We start from the raw sequence: 21,062 nt of genomic DNA on the forward strand, positions 1-21,062 counted from the left end.
GGGGTTTTCAGTGGGGTTTTCAGTGGGGTTTCTCTCTGTGGGGTTTCTCTCTGTGGGGTTTTCTGTGGGGTTTTCAGTGGGGTTTTCAGTGGGGTTTCTCTCTGTGGGGTTTTCTGTGGGGTTTCTGCCGGGATTGGGGATCGCCTGTAACATCCCCGAGCAGCCAGCAGAGCTCGCTTCACACCAAGTTCACGTCCAGCGGGGCCAGAGCGGCCCCACAACCCCGCGACCCCCGGCGGGACCCCCCAAATCCCCCAAATCCCCCAAATCCCCCAAATCCAGCCCCAAACCTCCCCATCCCCTCCAAAAAACCCCATCGAGCTCCCCCAGATCCCCCAAAAAATCCAAATAACGCCCTGAAACCTGACGGGATTCCTTTTTCCCCCCTTCCCCACCCCTCCGATATTTCAAATTAAAAAAGCGGAAAAGGAGAGAAAAATAAAAGCAGAGATCCGAGAGGGCGGCGGAGATAAAAAATCTGAATTTTTGGGGTTAGATAAAAACTCTGATTTTTGTGGTTAGATAAAATAAAGCTCTTATTTTCTGTAGTTAGATAAAAAACTGATTTTTGTGGATTAGATTAAAAACTCAGATTTCTGTGGATAGATAAAAACTCTGATTTCTGTAGTTAGATAAAAAATGTGATTTCTGTAGTTAGATAAAAAAACCTGATTTTTGTAGTTAAATAAAAAACTCTGATTTCTGTAGTTAGATAAAAAACCGATTTTTGTAGTTAAATAAAAACTCTGATTTCTGTAGTTAGATAAAAAATCTGATTTCTGTAGTTAAATAAAAAACTCTGATTTCTGTAATTAAATAAAAAACCGATTTTTTTTTAGTTCTCCACTAAGGATAATAATTTAAAAAAAAAAAAAAAAAGGCGAGAAAAATCACATTATTTTTCCCGCTAAAAATAATAATAATAATAAAAAAAAAAAGGCGAGAAAAATCACATTATTTTCCTTTTTTTTTGGTTTTTTTTTCCTTCTCTTTCGGAAAATAAAAAGCACCGAAGCAGCGCCGCGCTGTTTTTTGGAGCTGCAGACGGCAACTGCGGTCTTGGGGGGCTTGTTAGTACAGGGTTATAGCTCGAGGGGTCAAAAAGTTGAGGGTCAAAAGTTGAGGCTGTGCGTGACTCGGTGTTGTGTACAACCCTGAGAGAGCGATGGGAAAAGGGAAAAAAAATGGAGAGAGAGAGGAAAAAAAAAAAAATAGAGGAGAGGGGGGAGGAAAAATCTGGGAGAGGAGGGAAGGATTTTCCAGCGCGAAAATTAAAAATAATAATAATATTATTATTATTATTATTATTAATGAGAATAATATTAAAAAAATTATAAATAAAATTAGGGAATGAAAGATGCGAAATTGGAAATTCAAATCCTCTCCCGCGAGGAAAAGCTGAATATTGTGTTTTGAGATAAGCCCCGAAACGCTGTTTGGGCTGGAAAGGAGCAGAATGGGAGGGAAATTCATTTATTAAATCCAATTACGCCCAGCTCCCTCTAGGATATTAACGCCAGCAGTTAAAAAATAATTTTCATTCCGGCGTCAATTTTGTTTGGAGAGGGTTTAAATTATCCAGGAAAAAAAATAAATAAAAAAAGGAATAAAAAAAAAGGAATAAAAAAAAGGCGGCCACGGTTGGTGAAAATCTGTTGGAACATCTTGGCTTGGAAACGATTCCAAAGCCTTTGGAGAACGGATTTTAAAATGCAAAAACCCATCCAAAAAAAGAATTGAGAAGTGAAAAAAAACCCAACAAAACCCTCGGCGATTTATTCTGGTTCCCACCTCAGCGGTGGGAAACCTGGAGCGGTGATTTATGGGCGAAACGCGGGGGCTGAGGGCTTGGAAAAATTCAATATATGAATTTAAAGGCGGTTTGAAGTGCCCGCTTGGCTCGGGTTAAAGGAGCCGGGTTTATTATTTGATTTTGCAGGCGGAATTGGGCTGAAAATGCGATTTTATTCCTGGCTCGCTGCAACAGTTTAATGAACTGATGTAATAAATATTTCCCTTGGCGTCCCAAAGTTATTTCTGCGCTGCCAGACTTCGGAACCCTCCAAACTCTTAAATATTATTTGCACTGGGAGCGGGGGAAGAGCTTTTCAATCGCTCCTTAAGCAAACACTCGGAGCGAGGAGAAGTCTCCTGGAAAAAAAAAGGGGATTTAAAAAAAATATAGAATATAAAAAAAAAAATAGAATATAAAAAAAATAGAAGATAAAAAAATAGAATATAAAAAGAAATAGAATATAAAAAAATAGAAGATAAAAAAATAGAATATAAAAAAATAGAATATAAAAAGAAATAGAATATAAAAAAATAGAAGATAAAAAAATAGAAGATAAAAAATAGAATATAAAAAAATAGAATATAAAAAAATAGAATAAAAAATAGAATATAAAAAGAAATAGAATAAAAAAATAGAATATAAAAAAATAGAATATAAAAAAATAGAATATAAAAAAATAGAATATATAAAAAATATAAAAAATAGAATATAAAAAGAAATAGAATAAAAAAAATAGAATATAAAAAAATAGAAGATAAGAAAATAGAATATAAAAAAAATAGAATATATAAAAAAATATAAAAAATAGAATATAAAAAGAAATAGAAGATAAAAAAATAGAATATAAAAAATAGAAGATAAAAAAATAGAAGATAAAAAAATAGAATATAAAAAAAAATAGAAAAATGAGAATAATAGATATTAAAAAAAATAAATAAAAAATCCATGGGAATTTTCTCTCCTCCCCCGCTTTTTTTTAATTATTTTTAATTTTTAATTTTTTTATTATTTCTAATTTTTAATTTTTTATTATTTTTAATTTTTGATTATTTCCTCTCCCAGCCTTTTAAACATTTCCAAGCACTAAAAACCCCTCACAAAACTCAATTTTTTTTTTCCTCGGCGGGGCGGGGGGGTGAGAAAACGATTGAAAAAATCCGAATATTAGAACCCTGGGAAAGTCCCTCTGGAAAATCCATTGGATCCGCGGTGAAAATCCAGGAGCATCTCGGAGCGTTTTGTTTCGCCTGATAAGGCCGAGCTTTAATTAATTACCGTGAATTTCCTGGGTATTTATAAAATTATAAAATATCGCTGCAAAAGAGCTCCCGTTTAGCGCAAACTCCACAAATCCATCTCCTCTCCCTCCTAATTATTCCACTTATCTCAGGCCAACACTCATTTCTAGCCCGCCTTTTTTATGGATAATAAAATCCATTTATTTCTCGGGATATTAAAGCGAGCAGGTATAAAAATAACCCCAAAAATCAAATTAAATCGATGTATACACAGAAAGATCCAGCGGGCGCCTCCCGAGGTTTTTTTTTATTTTCCTTTTTTAATGTTCGTTTCCCCCCACCCTTGGCAGCGTTTAAATTTCAATTTAGGGAGGGGAGGGGAGGGCAGAGGAAATTAAAGGTATCATTTTCAAGGATATTTCTGATTTATCTCCCGAGTCTGAGCCCGGGCAGCTGCGAACTCCTTCGGGGTTGGGGTTTTTTAAATTTTTTTTCCTTCTATAATTCAGTTTTTTGGTTTTTTATTTTAATTTTTTCCCCTCTAAATTGAGTTTTTTGGGGTTTTTTTTAATTTTTTCCCCTCTATAATTCAGTTTTTTTGGGTTTTTTAAAAGTTTTTCCCCTCTAAATTGAGTTTTTTGGTTTTTTTTAAATTTTTTTTCCCTCTGTAATTCAGTTTTTTGTTTTTTTTTTTTAATTTTTTCCCCTCTAAATTGAGTTTTTTTGGTTTTTGTAAATTTTTTTTTTCCCTCTATAATTCAGTTTTTTGGGTTTTTTTTTTTAATTTTTTCCCCTCTAAATTGAGTTTTTTGGGGTTTTTTAATTATTTTTCCCTCTATAATTCAGCTTTTTTGGTTTTTTTTTAATTTTTTCCCCTCTAAATTGAGTTTTTTGGTTTTTTTTTAATTTTTTCCCCTCTATAACTGAGTTTTTTTAGGTTTTTTTTAAAAAAATTTTCTGCTCTATAATTGACGGGTTTATTTGTTTTTTTTTAATATTTTTGCCCCTCTATAATTGAGTTTTTTTGGGGTTTTTTTTTCTTATTTTTTCCCCCTCTATAATAGAGTTTTTTTTGCTGTTATTTTTTAAATTTTTTTTCCCCCTCTATAATTAAGGTTTTTTTAGGTTTTTTCTTATTTTCCCCCCTCTATAATTGAGGGGTTTTTGCTGTTATTTTTTTAATTTTCCCCCTCTATAATTGACTTTTTTTTGGGTTTTTTTCTTATTTTTCCCCCTCCTCTATAATTGAGGTTTCTTTTCCTGTTTTTTTTTATTTTCCCCCCTCTATAATTGACTTTTTTGGTTTTTTTTTCATTCTCCCGCCTGACAATCGATAGAATCCGGTTTTTAATCTGGATTTTCTGTCGGAGCTGGCGGTAAAAACCGAGGGGGCGAAAAGGGAATTCCCGCAGGGAAGAGGAGCCGGGAGCCAAACGGGCTCAACTCACCCAAATATCCCAAATTTTAAATTATTTAGAGAGTTATTATGAATTTACAGCGGATTTTGGGGTGGGTTCACACAAATATCCCAAATTTTAATTTATTTAGAGCGTTATTATGAATTTAAAGCGGATTTGGGGCTGGGTTCATACAAATATCCCAAATTTTTTAATTTTTTAGAGAGTTGATATGAATTAAAAGCGGATTTGGGGATGGGTTCACAAAAATATCCCAAATTTTAATTTTTTTAATTTTTTTTGAGCGTTATTATGAATTTAAAGCGGATTTGGGGGATGGGTTCTCACAAATATCCCAAATTTTTTAATTTTTTAAAATTTATTTAGAACATTATTATGAATTTACAGCGGATTTGGGGATGGGTTTACACAAATATCCCAAATTTTTAAATTTTTTTAATTTTTTTTGAGCGTTATTATGAATTTAAAGCGGATTTGGGGTGGAGGGAGGGGTTTAAATCTGATTTTCCCCCTGGTAAAAGCAGGTGTGGGTTCGTTCCCACCTCTCCTTCCCCGCCTTTATCAACCTCAGAGGCGCCGCTCGCGGTTTTTTATTTATTAATTCAAAAGTTCCGCCCTGAAGAAAATCCCTTGGAACCTCCAGAGCTCGGTTTTGGGAGAAATCACAAAAATAAAAATAAAAATGGAAATGGAAATGGAAATAAAAATAAAAATGGAAATGGAAATGGAAATGGAAATGGAAATGGAAATGGAAATGGAAATGGAAATGGAAATGGAAATAAAAATAGAAATAAAAAGAGAAATAGAAATAGAAATAGAAATAGAAATAGAAATAGAAATAGAAATAGAAATAGAAATAGAAATAGAAATAGAAATAGAAATAGAAATAGAAATAGAAATAGAAATAGAAATAGAAATAGAAATAGAAATAGAAATAGAAATAGAAATAGAAATAGAAATAGAAATAGAAATAGAAATAGAAATAGAAATAGAAATAGAAATAGAAATAAAAATAAAAATAAAAATAAAAATAAAAATAAAAATAAAAATAAAAATAAAAATAAAAATAAAAATAAAAATAAAAATAAAAATAAAAATAAAAATAAAAATAAAAATAAAAATAAAAATAAAAATAAAAATAAAAATAAAAATAAAAATAAAAATAAAAATAAAAATAAAAATAAAAATTAAAATTAAAATAAAAATGAAAATAAAAATAAAAATAAAAATGAAAATGAAAATGAAAATGAAAATAAAAATAAAAATAAAAATAAGAATAAAAATAAAAATGAAAATGAAAATAAAAATAAAAATAAAAATAAAAATAAAAATAAAAATAAAAATAAAAATAAAAATAAAAATAAAAATGAAAATGAAAATAAAAATGAAAATAAAAATAAAAATGAAAATGAAAATAGAAATAAAAATAAGAATAAAAATAAAAATGAAAATAAAAATAAAAATGAAAATGAAAATGAAAATAAAAATAAAAATAAAAATATTAAAATCAACCCCAAAGCTTTTGCGGTTCTGAGAGAAAAAAATAGAATTAAATAAAAAAAAAAAAAAAACAAAAAAAAAGGGGAAAACAGCTCGGGGCGGGCGGAAAAGGAGGGAAAAAAGAGGGAAAAAAAAATAAATAAATAAAAGCTCTAAAAATTGGGGGTGAAGCGCGGGTCAGCGCGGCCCGGGGCGGACACGCCTCGCTGTTTAACAAAGACTGCCAAACTATGAGATTAATACCAAAACTTGCGCCTTTCCCACCCCAAAATGCTCAGAAGGGCCTCCCGGAGCTGCCGGCAGCGATTCCGCTCCCTCCCGGGACCATGGGGGGGTCTGGAGGGGGAGGGGGAACCAGCCAGACCCCCCCCCAAAATATTAAACAAAATTATTATTAATAATAATTATAATAATTATAATAATGATAATAATAAATACCCGCCAGCAGCAAAAAAAAAAAAATTCAAAAAAAAATTAAAATTCAAAAAAAATATCAAAAATAGGAGGGGAAACGAGAAGAAAAAAGAGAGAAAAAAGAGAAAATAATGAAGGTTTATTTTTAGTTTTAAATCAGAATTAATCGCGCTGCAAAAAGCGGAGATGAAGAAGGGAGGGGAGATTTGGGATTTATTTATTTTTTTTTGCGGGGGGGGGTTTTGGTTTTTTTTTTAGGATTCCGCCTCCAAAACCTCTCAGAATTTTGAGGGAGAGCCTTAAAAAATAAAAATAATCCCTGGGGGAATTTCTGGGAGGAAAAGGAGCCTCGTCGTGCCAAGGTAGGAACCGCTCCGGGACCGCACCTGGGGGACCCCAAAATCTCTTTTTTTTTGGGGTGGGGGGCGCTGGGAGACCCCCCCAAAACCGGGAAAAATTTGGGGCTCCCCTGGCTTTAAAACAACCCCAAAAAAATCCCAAATTCGGGGGTGTCCCACCTCTACCTTGTGGTTTGGAAATGGGGGGAAAAAAAGGGAAAAAAACCCAAAAAAAACCCCAAAATTTCGCTGTTTGGGAGTTCCGGGGGGTTCCAGGATTGGAAATTTGGGGTGGGAAAGGGAAATTTCTTGGAGTTTTGGTGGTGAGAGGGGGAAAAAAGGAGTTTTGGTTGGCGCTAGGGGTGCTGGTCCGCAAAACCCGGCGTGGAGAGCAAAAATAATCGGATTTTCTTCCCTATTATTTGGTTTTTTTAAAGAGACGTGGGAGGGGGTTAAAAATGGGGAATTAAGGCCTGGATGTTTCTCGTGCTGGGGTGGGAGAGAAAACGGAATAAAATCAAATAAATCACGGAGGAGAAAGAGGAAGGAGGAATAAAATTTAAAAGAGAGAGAGAGAGAGAGAGGGAAAAGAGGGATAAAACAAGAAAAAAAAATGAAATAAAAAATCCAAGGAGCTCTGATGGGATTGGTTCTGTTATTTTATGGCATTTCCACGTTGGAGGAGCAAGATCGGGTTTGGCTCCTCATTTTTAAGGCAGGTTTTAGAGGAAAAGGTGAATTCTGAGCGCTGCTGGCGGCCGGAGGTGGGAAATTCTGCTCGGGGCCAAAAGATTTCGCTGCTTCTGCTGGAAATTTATTTTAAATTTATTAATTTTTTAAAATTTATTATTTTTATTTTCGGGTTTTTATTTTAAATTGCGTCTGTGAAGCGATTTGGTTTTTTTTTTTATTTTTTTATCTGAGATATTTTTGGTTTATTTTCTTAAAGCGCTGCTTGGTTTATTCTGGGTTTATCCGGGAGCTTTTAGCAGGAAAAGCGATTTATTCACCTTAAAAAATACCTGAAAAATTCCGTGGAGCGGAGAACGGGGAGAATCGGGGGATTTTATTCTCTTCTTTTATTATTATTATTTTCATTTAAATGGGAAGGGAAACGCGGGACTCGGTGGAATCTGCTGATTATACGGACAGGAATTTTAATGCGAGGGGGGGAAAAATCAGCTTTTCCCTGATGCCCTCTCGTCTGCGGCATTTAAACTCAATTAATTCGGGAGATACTTGACCTGAAAATGTTCCGCCTTTTGAAATACAGAAAAAAAAGAGACAGAGAGACAGAGAGAGGGGGAAAAAAAATAAAAAATAAAAAGAAAAGAAGCGAGGTCGCTGCTCTACTTTTAATCTCTTGGGTAACTGTAATTTTAAACGAAATCTCAACATGATGCTACCCTCATTAGTTCCGAATGAAGGTTCATTACCTAGACAGTATGAATATTTTATTGCTTTATATCCCTTTTTTTTTTCTTCTTTTTTTTTTTTTTTCGGAAATGAAACGCCTTTGATCTTTTTCTCGGGTTGTAAAAAAGAATTGCCTGTCATTAAAAAAAAACCTGTCGTCCCATCTGCCTTTACATTCTGGATTTCTTTTCATCTGTTTCTTTCTTTTCTTTTTATTTCTCCCCTTTTTTTTTTCTTTTCTCTTTTTTCCCCTTTTTTTCTTTTTCCCTTTTTTCCCCTTTTTTTCCTTTTTTGCCCCTTTTTTTCCCTTTTTTCTTTTTCCCTTTTTTCCCTTTTCCCCCTTTTTTCCCCTCTTCTTCTTTTTCCCTTTTTCCCCCTTTTTCCCCTTTTTTCTTTTTCCCTTTTCCCCTTTCCCCCTTTTTTCCCCCTTTTTCCCCTTTTTTTCCTTTTTCCTTCTTTTTCCCTTTCCCCTTTTTTTTTCCCTTTTTCCCCATTTTTCCCCCCAATTTTTATTTTATCCTTTTCCCACACACTCGCGGCTAAACCCAAACCTGGGGTGACCTCCAAGAAGGGAAAACGGATGAAATCAGAAAATCGTGACGAACCTTTCAGGGCGGGGTGGGGACGGAGCTCGGGGGATTTTCTCTTTTAAAAGGCGCATTTTTGGCTTCGCCTCTCGTTGCGCGCCCGCCCCTCCTCCCTCACCCCTAGAACCGATATTTTTGGGGTTTTTAACCCCAAATTAAAGTCCAAGGTGCGGAGAGAAAGGTGGGAAAAAAAAAATCCCGATTTTCCTCCCCAGCCTCGCTGCTTTAATCCATCACCTTCCCCCCTCCCAAGCCAATATTCCGATATTTCCAATCGGAAATCCCCCCAGATTGCCCAAAACCCCAAAAGTTTGCCCCAGAAGAGAATTGTGGCGGTAGGAGAAGATCTGTGACCGAGGAGGACGCATCTGTCTTCTATATGTACCCTGTAGATCCGAATTTGTGTAAAGGAAGTTGGGTCACAAATTCGTATCTAGGGGAATATGTAGTTGACACAAACACTACAAACCCAGAAGCCATAAATCCCCCCCCAAAAATAACCCCAAAAAAACCCCAAAAAATAATAATAAAAAACTAAAATTAAAGGGTTTAAGCAGAAAAGCGCGTTAGGGCTCCAAAGGAATCCTTTGGGTTTGACCTCAGCTCAACTCGGCGATAAAAGTTTATCATCGCTCCGAGATAAACCCGCGGCTGCCAAGGGGGGTTTGGGGAGGGGGGAAGTCGCAATATCGCCGCGATTTTCGGAGCGGGGAGCGCAAATTTTTCATTGGTGAGGTGTCGACATCGATTAAAACGAAAACAACCCCCCCAAAAAAATATATTAATATATATAATTATTATTATTATTATTGATAGGAGCGCTTTCCTCCCCGCGGAGAGTTTGGGGTCTGGCTGGGGGAATTGGGGGTGGCTTTTCAAAAGCTGCCGGGTCGCGGTGGCTTTTAAAGCGTCTTTATTTCGAGAGGAGAAGATGCATTAAGACTCGGCTTAATTGGCTTTTTGTAATTGCTCATCAAGGGCCGGAGTTGGGGCTCGGAGGACCGGGGCTGTTTTCCCGGCGTGGGAAAAAAAGCGCTCGGGGCCGGCCCGAAATGTGATTTTAGGAGCTCGGGTACCCCGAATTAGCTGATGAATTTCTGATCGATCCCCGAGCAGCCCAATCCATCTCTGCCAGCTCCTCCCGCATCACCCCCAGCCCCCTCTCGGGGGGGGTCGCGGCTCAGCTGCGCTGGATGGGGCGGGGGGCTCGCAGCCCCCGACATCCCCCCAGCGCCGCCGCCACCCCCTTGGAGAAAAAAAACCGATTTTTTACCTCAAATCCTAATTATTCTGGTTTTTTTTTGTCGCCTTTCCCGGGGGGGCTGGGTGTGTTTGCCGTCCCCCAGCCCAGGACACACCCCCGGGGGGAGTGCGCAGAGCCGGGGAGGGGGGACCGCGGCTCGGGGGGGAGCGGACACCCCCCGGTGACCTCCGGGGGATACCGGGGGGCCCCGGGAGAGCCCGGCCTGGCCAGCTCCCCTCAGCCGGGGCTCGCCGTGCCCCTCGCCATTGGCCCGCGCTGTCACATGGAGCCAACTTTGTTCACTTGACAGTGAGGAGGAGGCTCCGCCGAACAGGAAAACGAGGAAAGGGAGGCGCAGGGGGGGCGGGGGGGGACGACAGGAATAAATTTTAAGGAGAGAAAGAGAGCCGGAGAGCCAGAGAGAGAGATACATACATATATATCTATATATCTATATATATATATATAATTTTCTTCCCCTCCCCGAGCGCGAATTCCCCCCCTCCCACCCCCGCCAAGAAATTAATGGCCATGAGCTCATTTTTGATCAACTCCAACTATGTGGACCCCAAGTTCCCACCCTGCGAGGAATATTCCCACAGCGATTACCTCCCCAACCACTCGCCGGAATATTACCAGAGGCACCGCCACGACTCTTTCCAGCACGAATCCAACTCGTACGAGCCGCGATCCTCGTGCAAGGAGCAGATTTACTGTCCCGCCTCCGGGATGTCCCCGCGGGGTCACATCCACGGCGGGCCCGGCCAGCGGAGCCCCGGCTCGCCCCCATCCTGCAGCCAAAATCCGGGAGAGCCCCGAGAGGAGCCCGTGGTTTACCCCTGGATGAAAAAAGTCCACGTGAGCACGGGTAAGTGGAGGGGAAAGAGAGGAAAAAAAAAACCCAAGAGAGTCTCGGGGCTTTATGGTTTAAGTAGCACCTCAAAGTCTTGTAGAAATCTTATTGCGGCGGTTGTAAAATAACCATTCCGGGGGAGATTTACGAGCGCCTGTTTGCGGAGCGCTATAATTACATCCTCCATAAATTTTTATTGCTCTGCTTGGCCATGTGCCTTTGAAGTCTCTGTTACCATCCTCCTCCAATTTCTTGCAGGCTACTTCTCTCTTTTTATTTTTTTTATTTTTTTTTTCCTTTTATTTTTTCTTTTTTTTTTCTTTTTTTTTTTCTTTTATTTTTTCTTTTTTTTTTCTCCTTCCCCCACCTCCCCCCCCTTTTTTTTTTTTATTTTTATTTTTATGGCCCTCGAACCTTCATAAGTGAAGTTTTATGTTTTGGTAATTTGTATTTAAGTGGCGGGTTGAATAAACTTTTACTATTTTCCCCTCCCCTGCCCTCTTTTATTTTTTTAATCTCTTTTTTTTTCCCCCCTCCCTTTTTCTTTTATTCCCTTTTTTCCCCTCTTTTTTTCCCCTCTCTTTTATTTTTTCCCCTTTTATTTTTTTCCCCTTTTATTTTTTTCCCCTTTTATTTTTTTCCCCTTTTATTTTTTCCCCTCTTTTCTCTTTTTTATTTTTCCCCCCTCTTTTTATTTTTATTTCTTAAGAAAACGGAAATATTTAATAAACATCACCCCCCGCTCTCGCCGCTTTTCCAGCGCACACGGAGCGGGGAGGGGGGGGAAGAACTTTTGGGGATAAATCCGCGATGTTCTGGCTCAGCTGCCTCTCCATAAATGCGAATTTCCACGCTCCAAACGTGGCCGGGGGACTTTAGGAAAACCTTGGGAAGGGAATCCACGCCAAGCCGTGAGGATGGAGGCGGAGATTTGCACATCGGGATGTTTTTAAAAGGTTTGCTTTGTATTATTTTCAATTTTTATTTTTTTCCGAAAAAAAAGCAAATCTCCCCTTTCCAGACAACACCAGACGCTTTTATTTTGATTTTTTTGTAATTTTTTAAGGGGGGGAAGAACCCATTGAAGGAACAGCTCCGTAACTCTGCTGCTTTTTCTTTTTCCTCCTTTTTTTTTATTTATTGTCCCCTTGGTTTTTCCCCTTTTTTTGTGCGTGTGCTCCTCTCTTTTTACTTTTTTTTTTGTGTTTTCCCCTCCTTCTTTATTTTTATTGTGTGTGTGCGGTTTTCCCTCGTCCCTTTTCCCTTTTTTGTGTGTGGTTTCACATCTTTTTCCCATTTTTTCTGTGTTTTCAATCTTTTTTTCCCCTTTTTAAAAAATTTCCTTTTTGTTTGTGTTTTCACATCTTCCCCCCCCTCCACCCCCCACTTCTTTTATTATTTTTATTTTTTTTTTTGTGTTTTCACATCTTCCCCATTTCCTTTTATTATTTTTTTTATATTTTCCCATCTCCTCCCTTTCTTTTTTTCAATTTTTTTCAATTTTTTTTTTTACACTTCCCCATCTCCCCCTCTTTTTTTTAATTTCCACAAAATATTTCCACATCTCTCCCCCCTCTTTTTTAATTTCTTTAAATTTTCTTTTTAATATCTTCCCATCCCCCCTTCTTTTAATTTTTTTACATTTTTTTAATATTTCCACATCTCCCCCCCACTTTTTTCTCAATTTTTTTCAATTTCTTTTTAACATTTCCCCATCTCCCCTTTTTTTAATTTTTAATTTTTTTTTAATATTTCCCCATCTCCTCTTTTTTTGAATTTTCTTAATTTTTTTATTATTTTCCCATCTCCCCCTTTTTTAATTTTTAATTTTTTTAATATTTCCCCATCTCTCCCTTTTAAATTTTCTTAATATTTTTTTAACATTTCCCCATCCCCATTTTTTTAAATTTTAAAATTTTTTTAACATTTCCGCATCTCCCCCTTTTTTAATTTTTTATTTTCTTTTAATATTTCCCCATCTCCCTCTTTTTTTAATTTTATTTTTTTTAATATTTCCCCATCTCTCCCTTTTTTTTAATTTTAATTTTTTTTTATTTCCCCACCCCCTTTTTTTTTAAATTTTATTATTTTTTTAACATTTCCCCATCTCCCTTTTTTAAATTTAAATTTTTTTTTAACATTTCCCCATCTCCCCCTTTTTTTTTAATTTTAATTTTTTTTTAACATTTCTCCACCTCCCCCTTTTTTAATTTTTATTTTTTTTTAATTTCCCCATCTCCCTTTTTTTAAATTTTAAATTTTTTTTATTTCCCCATCTTCCCTTTTTTTAATTTTTTTTTTTTTAACATTTCCCCATCCCCCTTTTTTTTTTAATTTTAAATTTTTTTTTTTTTTTGTAACATTTCCCCATCTCCCCCTCCCTTTTTTCTCCCCCCTCCATCCTCCTCTCGCCCCCCACCCTGGCAGTGAACCCCAATTTCTGCGGCGGGGAGCCCAAGCGCTCGCGCACGGCCTACACCCGGCAGCAGGTGCTGGAGCTGGAGAAGGAATTCCACTACAGCCGCTACCTGACGCGCCGGCGCCGCGTGGAGATCGCGCACGCCCTGGGCCTGGCCGAGCGCCAGATCAAGATCTGGTTCCAGAACCGCCGCATGAAGTGGAAAAAGGATCACAAGTTACCCAACACCAAGAGCCGCGCTGGATCCGCCCCCGGATCCCTGCAGATCCCGCAGGGAGGAGCCCAGAATCAGATCCCGCAAGGAGGATCCCAAAATCAGATCCCGCAAGGAGGATCCCAAAGGCAAATCCCACCGGGAGGATCCCAAGTGCAAATCCCACCGGGAGGAGCCCATAATCAGATCCCAGCAGGAGGATCCCAAAATCAGATCCCACCAGGTGGATCCCAAAGGCAAATCCCACTGGGAGGAGCCCAAAATCAAATCCCAGCAGGAGGATCCCAAGCGAGGATCCCACCAGGAGGATCCCAAAATCAAATCCCACCAAGGGGATCCCAAAATCAAATCCCACTGGGAGGATCCCAAAATCAGATCCCAGCAGGAGGATCCCAAGTGCAAATCCCACCGGGAGGATCCCAAAGGCAGATCCCAGCAGGAGGATGCCAATCTCAGATCCCACCGGGAGGATCCCAAGCGCAGATGGCGCCGGGAGGATCCCAAAATCAGATCCCACAAAGAGGATCCCAAACGCAGATCCCACCAGGAGGATCCCAGATGCAGATCACGCAAGGGGGATCCTAAACGCAAATCCCGCAAGGAGGATCCCAGACTCGATCCCACCTGGAGGATCCCCGACACAAATCCTACCAGGAGTATCCCACACTTGATCACACAAAGAGGATCTGAAACTCGATCCCACCAGGAGGATCCCAAACTTGATCTCACCATGAGGATCCCAAACTCGATCTTACCAGGAGGATCCCAAACTTGATCTTACCAGCAGGATCCCAAACTCGATCTTACCAGGAGGATCCCAAACTCGGTCTCACCAGGAGGATCCCAAACTCGATCTTACCAGGAGGATCCTAAGTACAAACCCTACAAAGAGGATCCCAAACACAAACTCTGCAAGGAAGATCCCAAACTCGATCCCACCAGGAGGATCCCAGACTCGATCCCACAAAGAGGATCCCAAACACAAATCCTGCAAGGAGGATGATCCCAGAAGACTCGATCCCACAAAGAGGATCCCAAACACAAATCCTGCAAGGAGGATGATCCCAGATGCAAATCCCAACGGGAGGATCCCATGCTTGATCACAAAAAGAGGATCCCAAACTCGATCCCACCAGGAGGATCCCAAACACAAACCCTGCAAGGAGGAGGATCCCAAACTCGATCCCACCAGGAGGATCCAAAACTCGATCCCATCAGGATGATCCAAAACTCGATCCCATCAGGATGATCCCAGACTTGATCCCACCATGAGGATCCCAAACACAAACCCTGCAAGGAGGAGGATCCCAAACTCGATCCCACCAGGATGATCCAAAACTCGATCCCATCAGGATGATTCCAAACTTGATCCCATCAGGATGATCCCAAACACAAATCCCAGCAGGATGATCCCAAACTCAGATCCCACCATGAGGATCCTAGACTCGATCCCACCATGAGGATCCCAAACACAAACCCTGCAAGGAGGAGGATCCCAAACTTGATCCCATCAGGAGGATCCCAGACTCGATCCCATCAGGAGGATCCCAAACTTGATCCCAGCAGGATGATCCCAAACACAAATCCCATCAGGATGATCCCAAACACAAATCCCACCATGAGGATCCCAAACTCAGATCCCACAAAGAGGATCCCAAACTCGATCCCACAAAGAGGATCCCAAACCTGATCCCACAAAGAGGATCCCAAACTCAGATCCCACAGACCGTCCACCCTATAACCCGAACTCACAGAGGCGCCAACACCCCAGAACTCCAATCCCTATTATTATTATAATAATTATTATTATTAACTATTATTATTAATTATTATTATTATTAATTATTACCCTAATTATTTCCACCTCTCCTCCAAAACTCCCCGCGCTCTCTGGCCGAGCCAGGGCTGGGGAAGGGTTGATTTTTCCCCGGGATTTGGCGAAGATGGATCCTCGTTTCATCTTTAATCACGCCGAGCTCGGCCCCATTTGTCATGTTTACTCTGGCGTACAAAGGCCGGACCTTATGTCTGCGATTACCTCGACAACAGCGCTGGCTTTAATAAATGAGCTCGAGCTCTCCCACACCAACTGCCATTTCTACACCGCCCCCTTTTTATTTGCCTTTTTTCCCCCTTTTTTCCCCCATTTTTCTCGTTTTTTTCTCCTTTTTTCCCCTTTTTTTCCCCTTTTTTTTCTCCTTTTTCCCCTCATTTTTTTGCCTTTTTTTTCTCCTTTTTTCCCTCTTTTTTCTCCTTTTTTCCCCCTTTTTCCCTTTATTTTTAATATTATTTTCTCCTCTTTCAAACTTTCTCCTTTATTTTTCTTTTATTTATAATTTTCCCCCTTTCTCCCCCTTTCTCCCCCTTTTTCTCCTTTTTCCTCCTTTTTTCCCTCTTTTTTCCTTTATTTTTAATATTATTTTCTCCTCTTTCAAACTTTCTCCTTTGTTTTACTTTTATTTACGTTTTTCCCCTTTTTCTCCCCTTTTTTTCTCCTTTTTTTCTCATTTTTTCTCCTTTTTCCCTCTTTTTTCTCCCTTTTTCCCCCTTTTCCCCTCTATTTTAAATAGTATTTCTCCTCTTTCAAACTTTTTTCTTTTGTTTTACTTTTATTTATGTTTTTCCCCCTTTTTTGTGCTTTTTTCTCCTTTTTTTCCTCATTTTTCTCCTTTTTTCTCCTCTTTTTTCTCCCTTTTTCCCCCTTTTTCCCTTTATTTTTAATATTATTTTCTCCTCTTTCAAACTTTCTCCTTTATTTTTCTTTTATTTATAATTTTCCCCCTTTCTCCCCCTTTCTCCCCCTTTTTTCTCCTTTTTTCTCCTTTTCCCTCCTTTTTTCCCCCTTTTTCCCTTTATTTTTAATATTATTTTCTCCTCTTTCAAACTTTCTCCTTTGTTTTACTTTTATTTACGTTTTTCCCCTTTTCCTCCCCTTTTTTTCTCCCTTTTTCTCCTTTTTTCTCCTTTTTTCCCTCTTTTTTCCCTCTTTTTTCCTCCTTTTTCCCCCTTTTCCCCTGTATTTTAAATATTATTTCTCCTCTTTCAAACTTTCTCCTTTATTTTTCTTTTATTTATAATTTTCCCCCTTTTTTTGTCCTTTTCTCTCCTTTTTTCCCTCTTTTTTCTCCTTTTCCCCCTTATTTTAAATATGATTTTCTCCTCTTTCAAACTTTTTCCCTTTGTTTTACATTTATTTATATTTTTCCTCCTTTTTCTCCCTTTTTTCTCCTTTTTCTGCTTTTTTCCCTCTTTTTTCCTCCTTTTTTCCCCCTTTTCCCCTTTATTTTAAATATTATTTTCTCCTCTTTCAAACTTTTTTCTTTGTTTTACTTTTATTTATATTTTTTCTTTGTTTCTTCCCCCTTTTCCCTCCTTTTTTCCCTTTATTTTTAACATTATTTTCTCCTCTTTCAAACTTTCTCCTTTGTTTTACTTTTATTTATATTTTTCCTCGTTTTTCCCCCTTTTCCCCTTTATTTTAAATGTTATTTTCTCCTCTTCCAAACTTTTTTCCTTTGTTTTTATTTCATTTCTTTTTTAATTCTTTCTTCCTTTCATTTTCCTTTTTTATTTTTTTTTTGTTATCCCTTTTTTCCCTTCTTTTCCCCCCATCCCATTTTTTCCCCTTTCTGATTTCCCATTTTTTATTTAATTTCAATTTCTCTCCTCTCCAAACCCAAAGTTTCTCTCCCATCATCCCAAAGACTCCGAACTGGAGAGAAAGAGGGAAAAAAAAATTTTACCAAAAGACCAAAAACTCGCTATAAAAACAACCAAAATCTGCTCCAGGGACTTGGGGAGCTCTCAGATTTTGGGACAAAAAACCAAAATTTCATAAAAAAGGAGGAAAATCAGGTCCAGGATGTGTTGGACAAAGAACGAGGATGAAGAGGATGCAAAACCCTTTTTAATTTGGATTATTTTGTGGTTTTTTTTTAATATTAAATCCATTGTGAGCCAGAGGGGGGTGGGGAGGGAGAGGATTTGGGGCTGAAAATGTGAATTTGGGGGGTGGGGGAGGGGTTTGCCTCCATCCGCCCCTCCCCCACCCCCATCGCTCCCTTTGTCCTTCGGGATATCCCGGATTTACCTGGAATTCAACCCAAAAAAAAAATCGGAAATAAATTTTTCCTCACCGATTCGCCCCCCGTGTGATTATTTTTGTATTTTTGTTATTTTTTTGGGGTGGGAGTTTTGTTGGTGGTGAAAAAGGGGGAGGGAAAATAAATGTATTTTTTTATAATTAAAAATGAAAATATAATTAAATATATTAATAATTAATATAAAAATATATATAATATATAATATACATAATATATATAATATATAATATATAATATATATAATATATAAAATATATAATATATAATATATATAATATATATAATATATATAATATATATAATATATATAAAATATATAATATATATAATATATATAATATATAATATATATAATATATATAATATATATAATTAAATATAGGAAATATTTAAATATAGGAAATATTTAAATTTAAATTTAAAAAGTGTTTTTTTTTTTCCAATTAAGAATTAAAATATGAAGAAAATGAAATGAAAATTGGATTTCTTTAAGAATTGAAGTAGGATTAGAGCTGAATAAAAAGTGTTCCTTTAAAATGAAAAATCGGAATTAAAATTAAGTAAAAAATAAACGGATTCCTTTAAAATGAGGAATAAAAATAGAATTAAAAATAAATTAAAAAATAAATAGATTGCTTTAAAATAGGGCATAAGAATATAAGTAAAATTAAATTTAAAAACGCGGATTTTTTTTAAGTTAAAGATGGAAGTGTAATTAAAATAAAAGTAAGGAATAAGGAATGAGAAATAAGAAATAAGGAATGGGAAATAAGGAATAAGGAATAAGAAATAAGAAATAAGAAATAAGAAATAAGAAGTAAGGAATGGGAAATAAGAAATAAGAAATAAGAAATAAGAAATTAGAAATAAGAAATAAGAAGTAAGGAATAAGAAGTAAGGAATGGGAAATAAGAAATAAGAAATAAGAAATAAGTAATAAGAAATAAGAAGTAAGGAATGGGAAATAAGAAATAAGAAATAAGAAATTAGAAATAAGAAATAAGAAATAAGAAATAAGTAATAAGTAATAAGAAATAAGAAATAGGAAATAAGAAATAGGAAATAGGAAATAGGAAATAGGAAATAAGAAATAAAAAATAAGAAATAAGAAAATAAATAATAGAAAAATCAAAATAAAAATTAATAAAAAATAAAAATTAAAAAATTAAAAATAAATAAATAATAAATAATAAATAAATAAAAATAAATAAAAATAAAAATAAAGAAAAATAAAGAAAAAATAAAGAAAAAATAAAGAAATAAAAATAAAAATAAAATAAAAATAAATAAAAATAAAAATAAAAAATAAATAAAAAGAAAAACCAAATAAAACCAAATAAAAATAAATTAAAAATAAATAAAAATAAGCGTTTTTTTCCCAATTTCGCTGTTTTTTGCAGCAGTTTTTGCTGTCAGCTTCGCAGCCACAGCCTCTAATGAAAACAAAAGATGTTTGAGCAGGGCCAGATCAGCTTTAAGTACCGCTAAGCCTCGGATATTTTGATTTATTTGTTCAAAGCTCAGATTAATTCGCTTTTCCCCCAGCCAGACAAAACAGGAGCGCTCATTAACGCTTTGCTGCCTCGGATTTCTCCAGAGATAATAATCGGATTTATTACATTTATTATTATTATTATTATTATTATAAAAAAAATAAAATTTAAAAACTTAAAATAAGGTAAAAAAAATATTCAAAATAATTTTTTTAAAAATATAAAAAATGTAAATAAATATTTTAAAAATTAAAAAAATATTTAAAAAAAATTTAAAATTAATTAATTAATAAAAATACAATTTTTTTTGAAAAAATATATTAAAAAATAAAAGAAAAATATAAAAAAAATAATAAAAAAAATCAAAAATATGTATAAAAAATTTTTAAAAAAATATATAAAAAATTACCAAAAAATTCAAGAAAATCCCTCCTCCTCCGAGGTAATTAATGCGTTAATGAGTCTAATTTTTGCCCAGCTGTTTCTGGGTGTTGGCTTCGGTTTTTGGGGGGTTTGGGATCACAAAAGGAGCCGCTCCTGCCATAGCTCATAGCCTGACAAGCAAATAGATAATCAAGAAGACAAATGGCTCCTTTTGTGAGCCGCAGCTCTTGTATTAATTTTCATTTTCTTTCTCATAGAAAAGGATGGAGGAGAAAAAAAAAATAATAATAAAATAAAAGGAGCCGCTCAGGATGAAAAAAAATATATAAAAAAATCGAGGTTTTGGGTTAGGAATGGGGAGAAAAATTGGGATTTTTGGGGAAATGCTGGTGATAATAATAAAAATATGTTAAATTTAAATAGGGGGAAAAGCACATTAAATATGAGTTAAAGATATTCAATGGGAAAAGGAGTGAAAGGATATTAAATGGAATTGTGAGTAAAATACATTGAATGGAAATAGGAGTGAGGTATAAATGTAAATATAAGTAGAAATAGATATAAATGTATTTATTTATGTAAATATGTTTATTTATATGGATGGAAGTGTAAATATAGGTATAAGTATAAATATAGATATAAATATAAGTGTAAAGGTAGGTATAAATATAAATGTAAGTATAAATGTAAGTATAAATGTAAGGATAAATAGATAAAAAAATAATAAAAAATAAAAATAATAATAATAAAAAAATAAAGTAAGATAAAGCAAAATAAAATAAAATAAAATACAAATTTAAGTATAAATATAAGTATAAATATAAGTATAAATATAACCATAAATAGATAAAAAATAATAAAAAATAAAAATAATGAAAAATAAAAATAAAAATAATAATAAAAAATAAAAATAAAAATAAAAATAAAGTAAGATAAAGTAAAATAAAATAAAAGACAATAAAATAAAGATAATAATAATAATAATAATAATAATAATAATAATAATAATAATAATAATAATAATAATAATAATAATAATAATAATAATAATAATAATAATAATAATAATAATAATAATAATAATAATTCCCTGATTTGTTCAACATTCCCGGGATTCTCCAAAAATCCCAGATTCCCTCCCCCCTTTATCCCGAGACAAAGGCAGGGCTGGGAATAAGGAGGAGCTCACCCCCACACCTTGTGACAATAAAAACACCCAAAAAAATTCCTCCTCCATCAAAACCCTGCCGGGATTTTTAATTTCTCCCCTTTTTTAACACTTTTAAAAATAAACAATAATAAAATTCCCGCTGTCACACGCTCCAGGCGCGCTGTGATGGAAAAAAAAAAACCTAAAAAAATTCAGATTTTGTTGTTTTGTTTGCGGGTTTTTGTTGAATTCTCGCGGTTTTGGAGGTGGCGAGGCCAAAACTTGGGAGTTTCTGGTTTTATTTCTTTTCTTTGTGGCCAGGGTTGTATTTTACCCCAAATCCCGCAGTTTTGGGACTGGTTTTGATCTCTGTTGAATTTTCTTCCGCCGTTCCTCCCTTTGATCCGCCGGTAAAGAGAGCGCGATTTTCTACTGGGGGGAAGCTCTTAAAAAACAGCCAAAAATGGAGGTTTTCAACCCAAAAAACAACAACAAAA

The 21,062-nt window shown here is 35.7% G+C and overlaps 1 protein-coding gene across 2 annotated transcripts; it reads left to right on the forward strand.

The window, feature by feature from the left end:
* Positions 1 to 10,465: 10,465 nt before the first annotated feature.
* Positions 10,466 to 14,426, forward strand: HOXB4 (homeobox B4). Of its 2 annotated transcripts, XM_058858158.1 has the most exons (3): positions 10,719 to 10,817; positions 11,563 to 11,758; positions 13,230 to 14,426. In XM_058858158.1, exons 2-3 carry the CDS (start codon positions 11,641 to 11,643, stop codon positions 14,018 to 14,020), a joined length of 909 nt encoding a protein of 302 aa, XP_058714141.1. In that variant the 5' UTR covers positions 10,719 to 10,817; positions 11,563 to 11,640; the 3' UTR covers positions 14,021 to 14,426. The 2 variants fall into 2 exon arrangements, with proteins under 2 accessions (XP_058714140.1, XP_058714141.1); XM_058858157.1 differs by lacking the exon at positions 11,563 to 11,758 and having other exon boundaries at positions 10,466 to 10,817.
* The last annotated feature ends 6,636 nt before the right edge of the window (positions 14,427 to 21,062 follow it).

Source organism: Poecile atricapillus, chromosome 27, assembly GCF_030490865.1.
Source record: "Poecile atricapillus isolate bPoeAtr1 chromosome 27, bPoeAtr1.hap1, whole genome shotgun sequence".
Classification (NCBI taxonomy): domain Eukaryota; kingdom Metazoa; phylum Chordata; class Aves; order Passeriformes; family Paridae; genus Poecile; species Poecile atricapillus.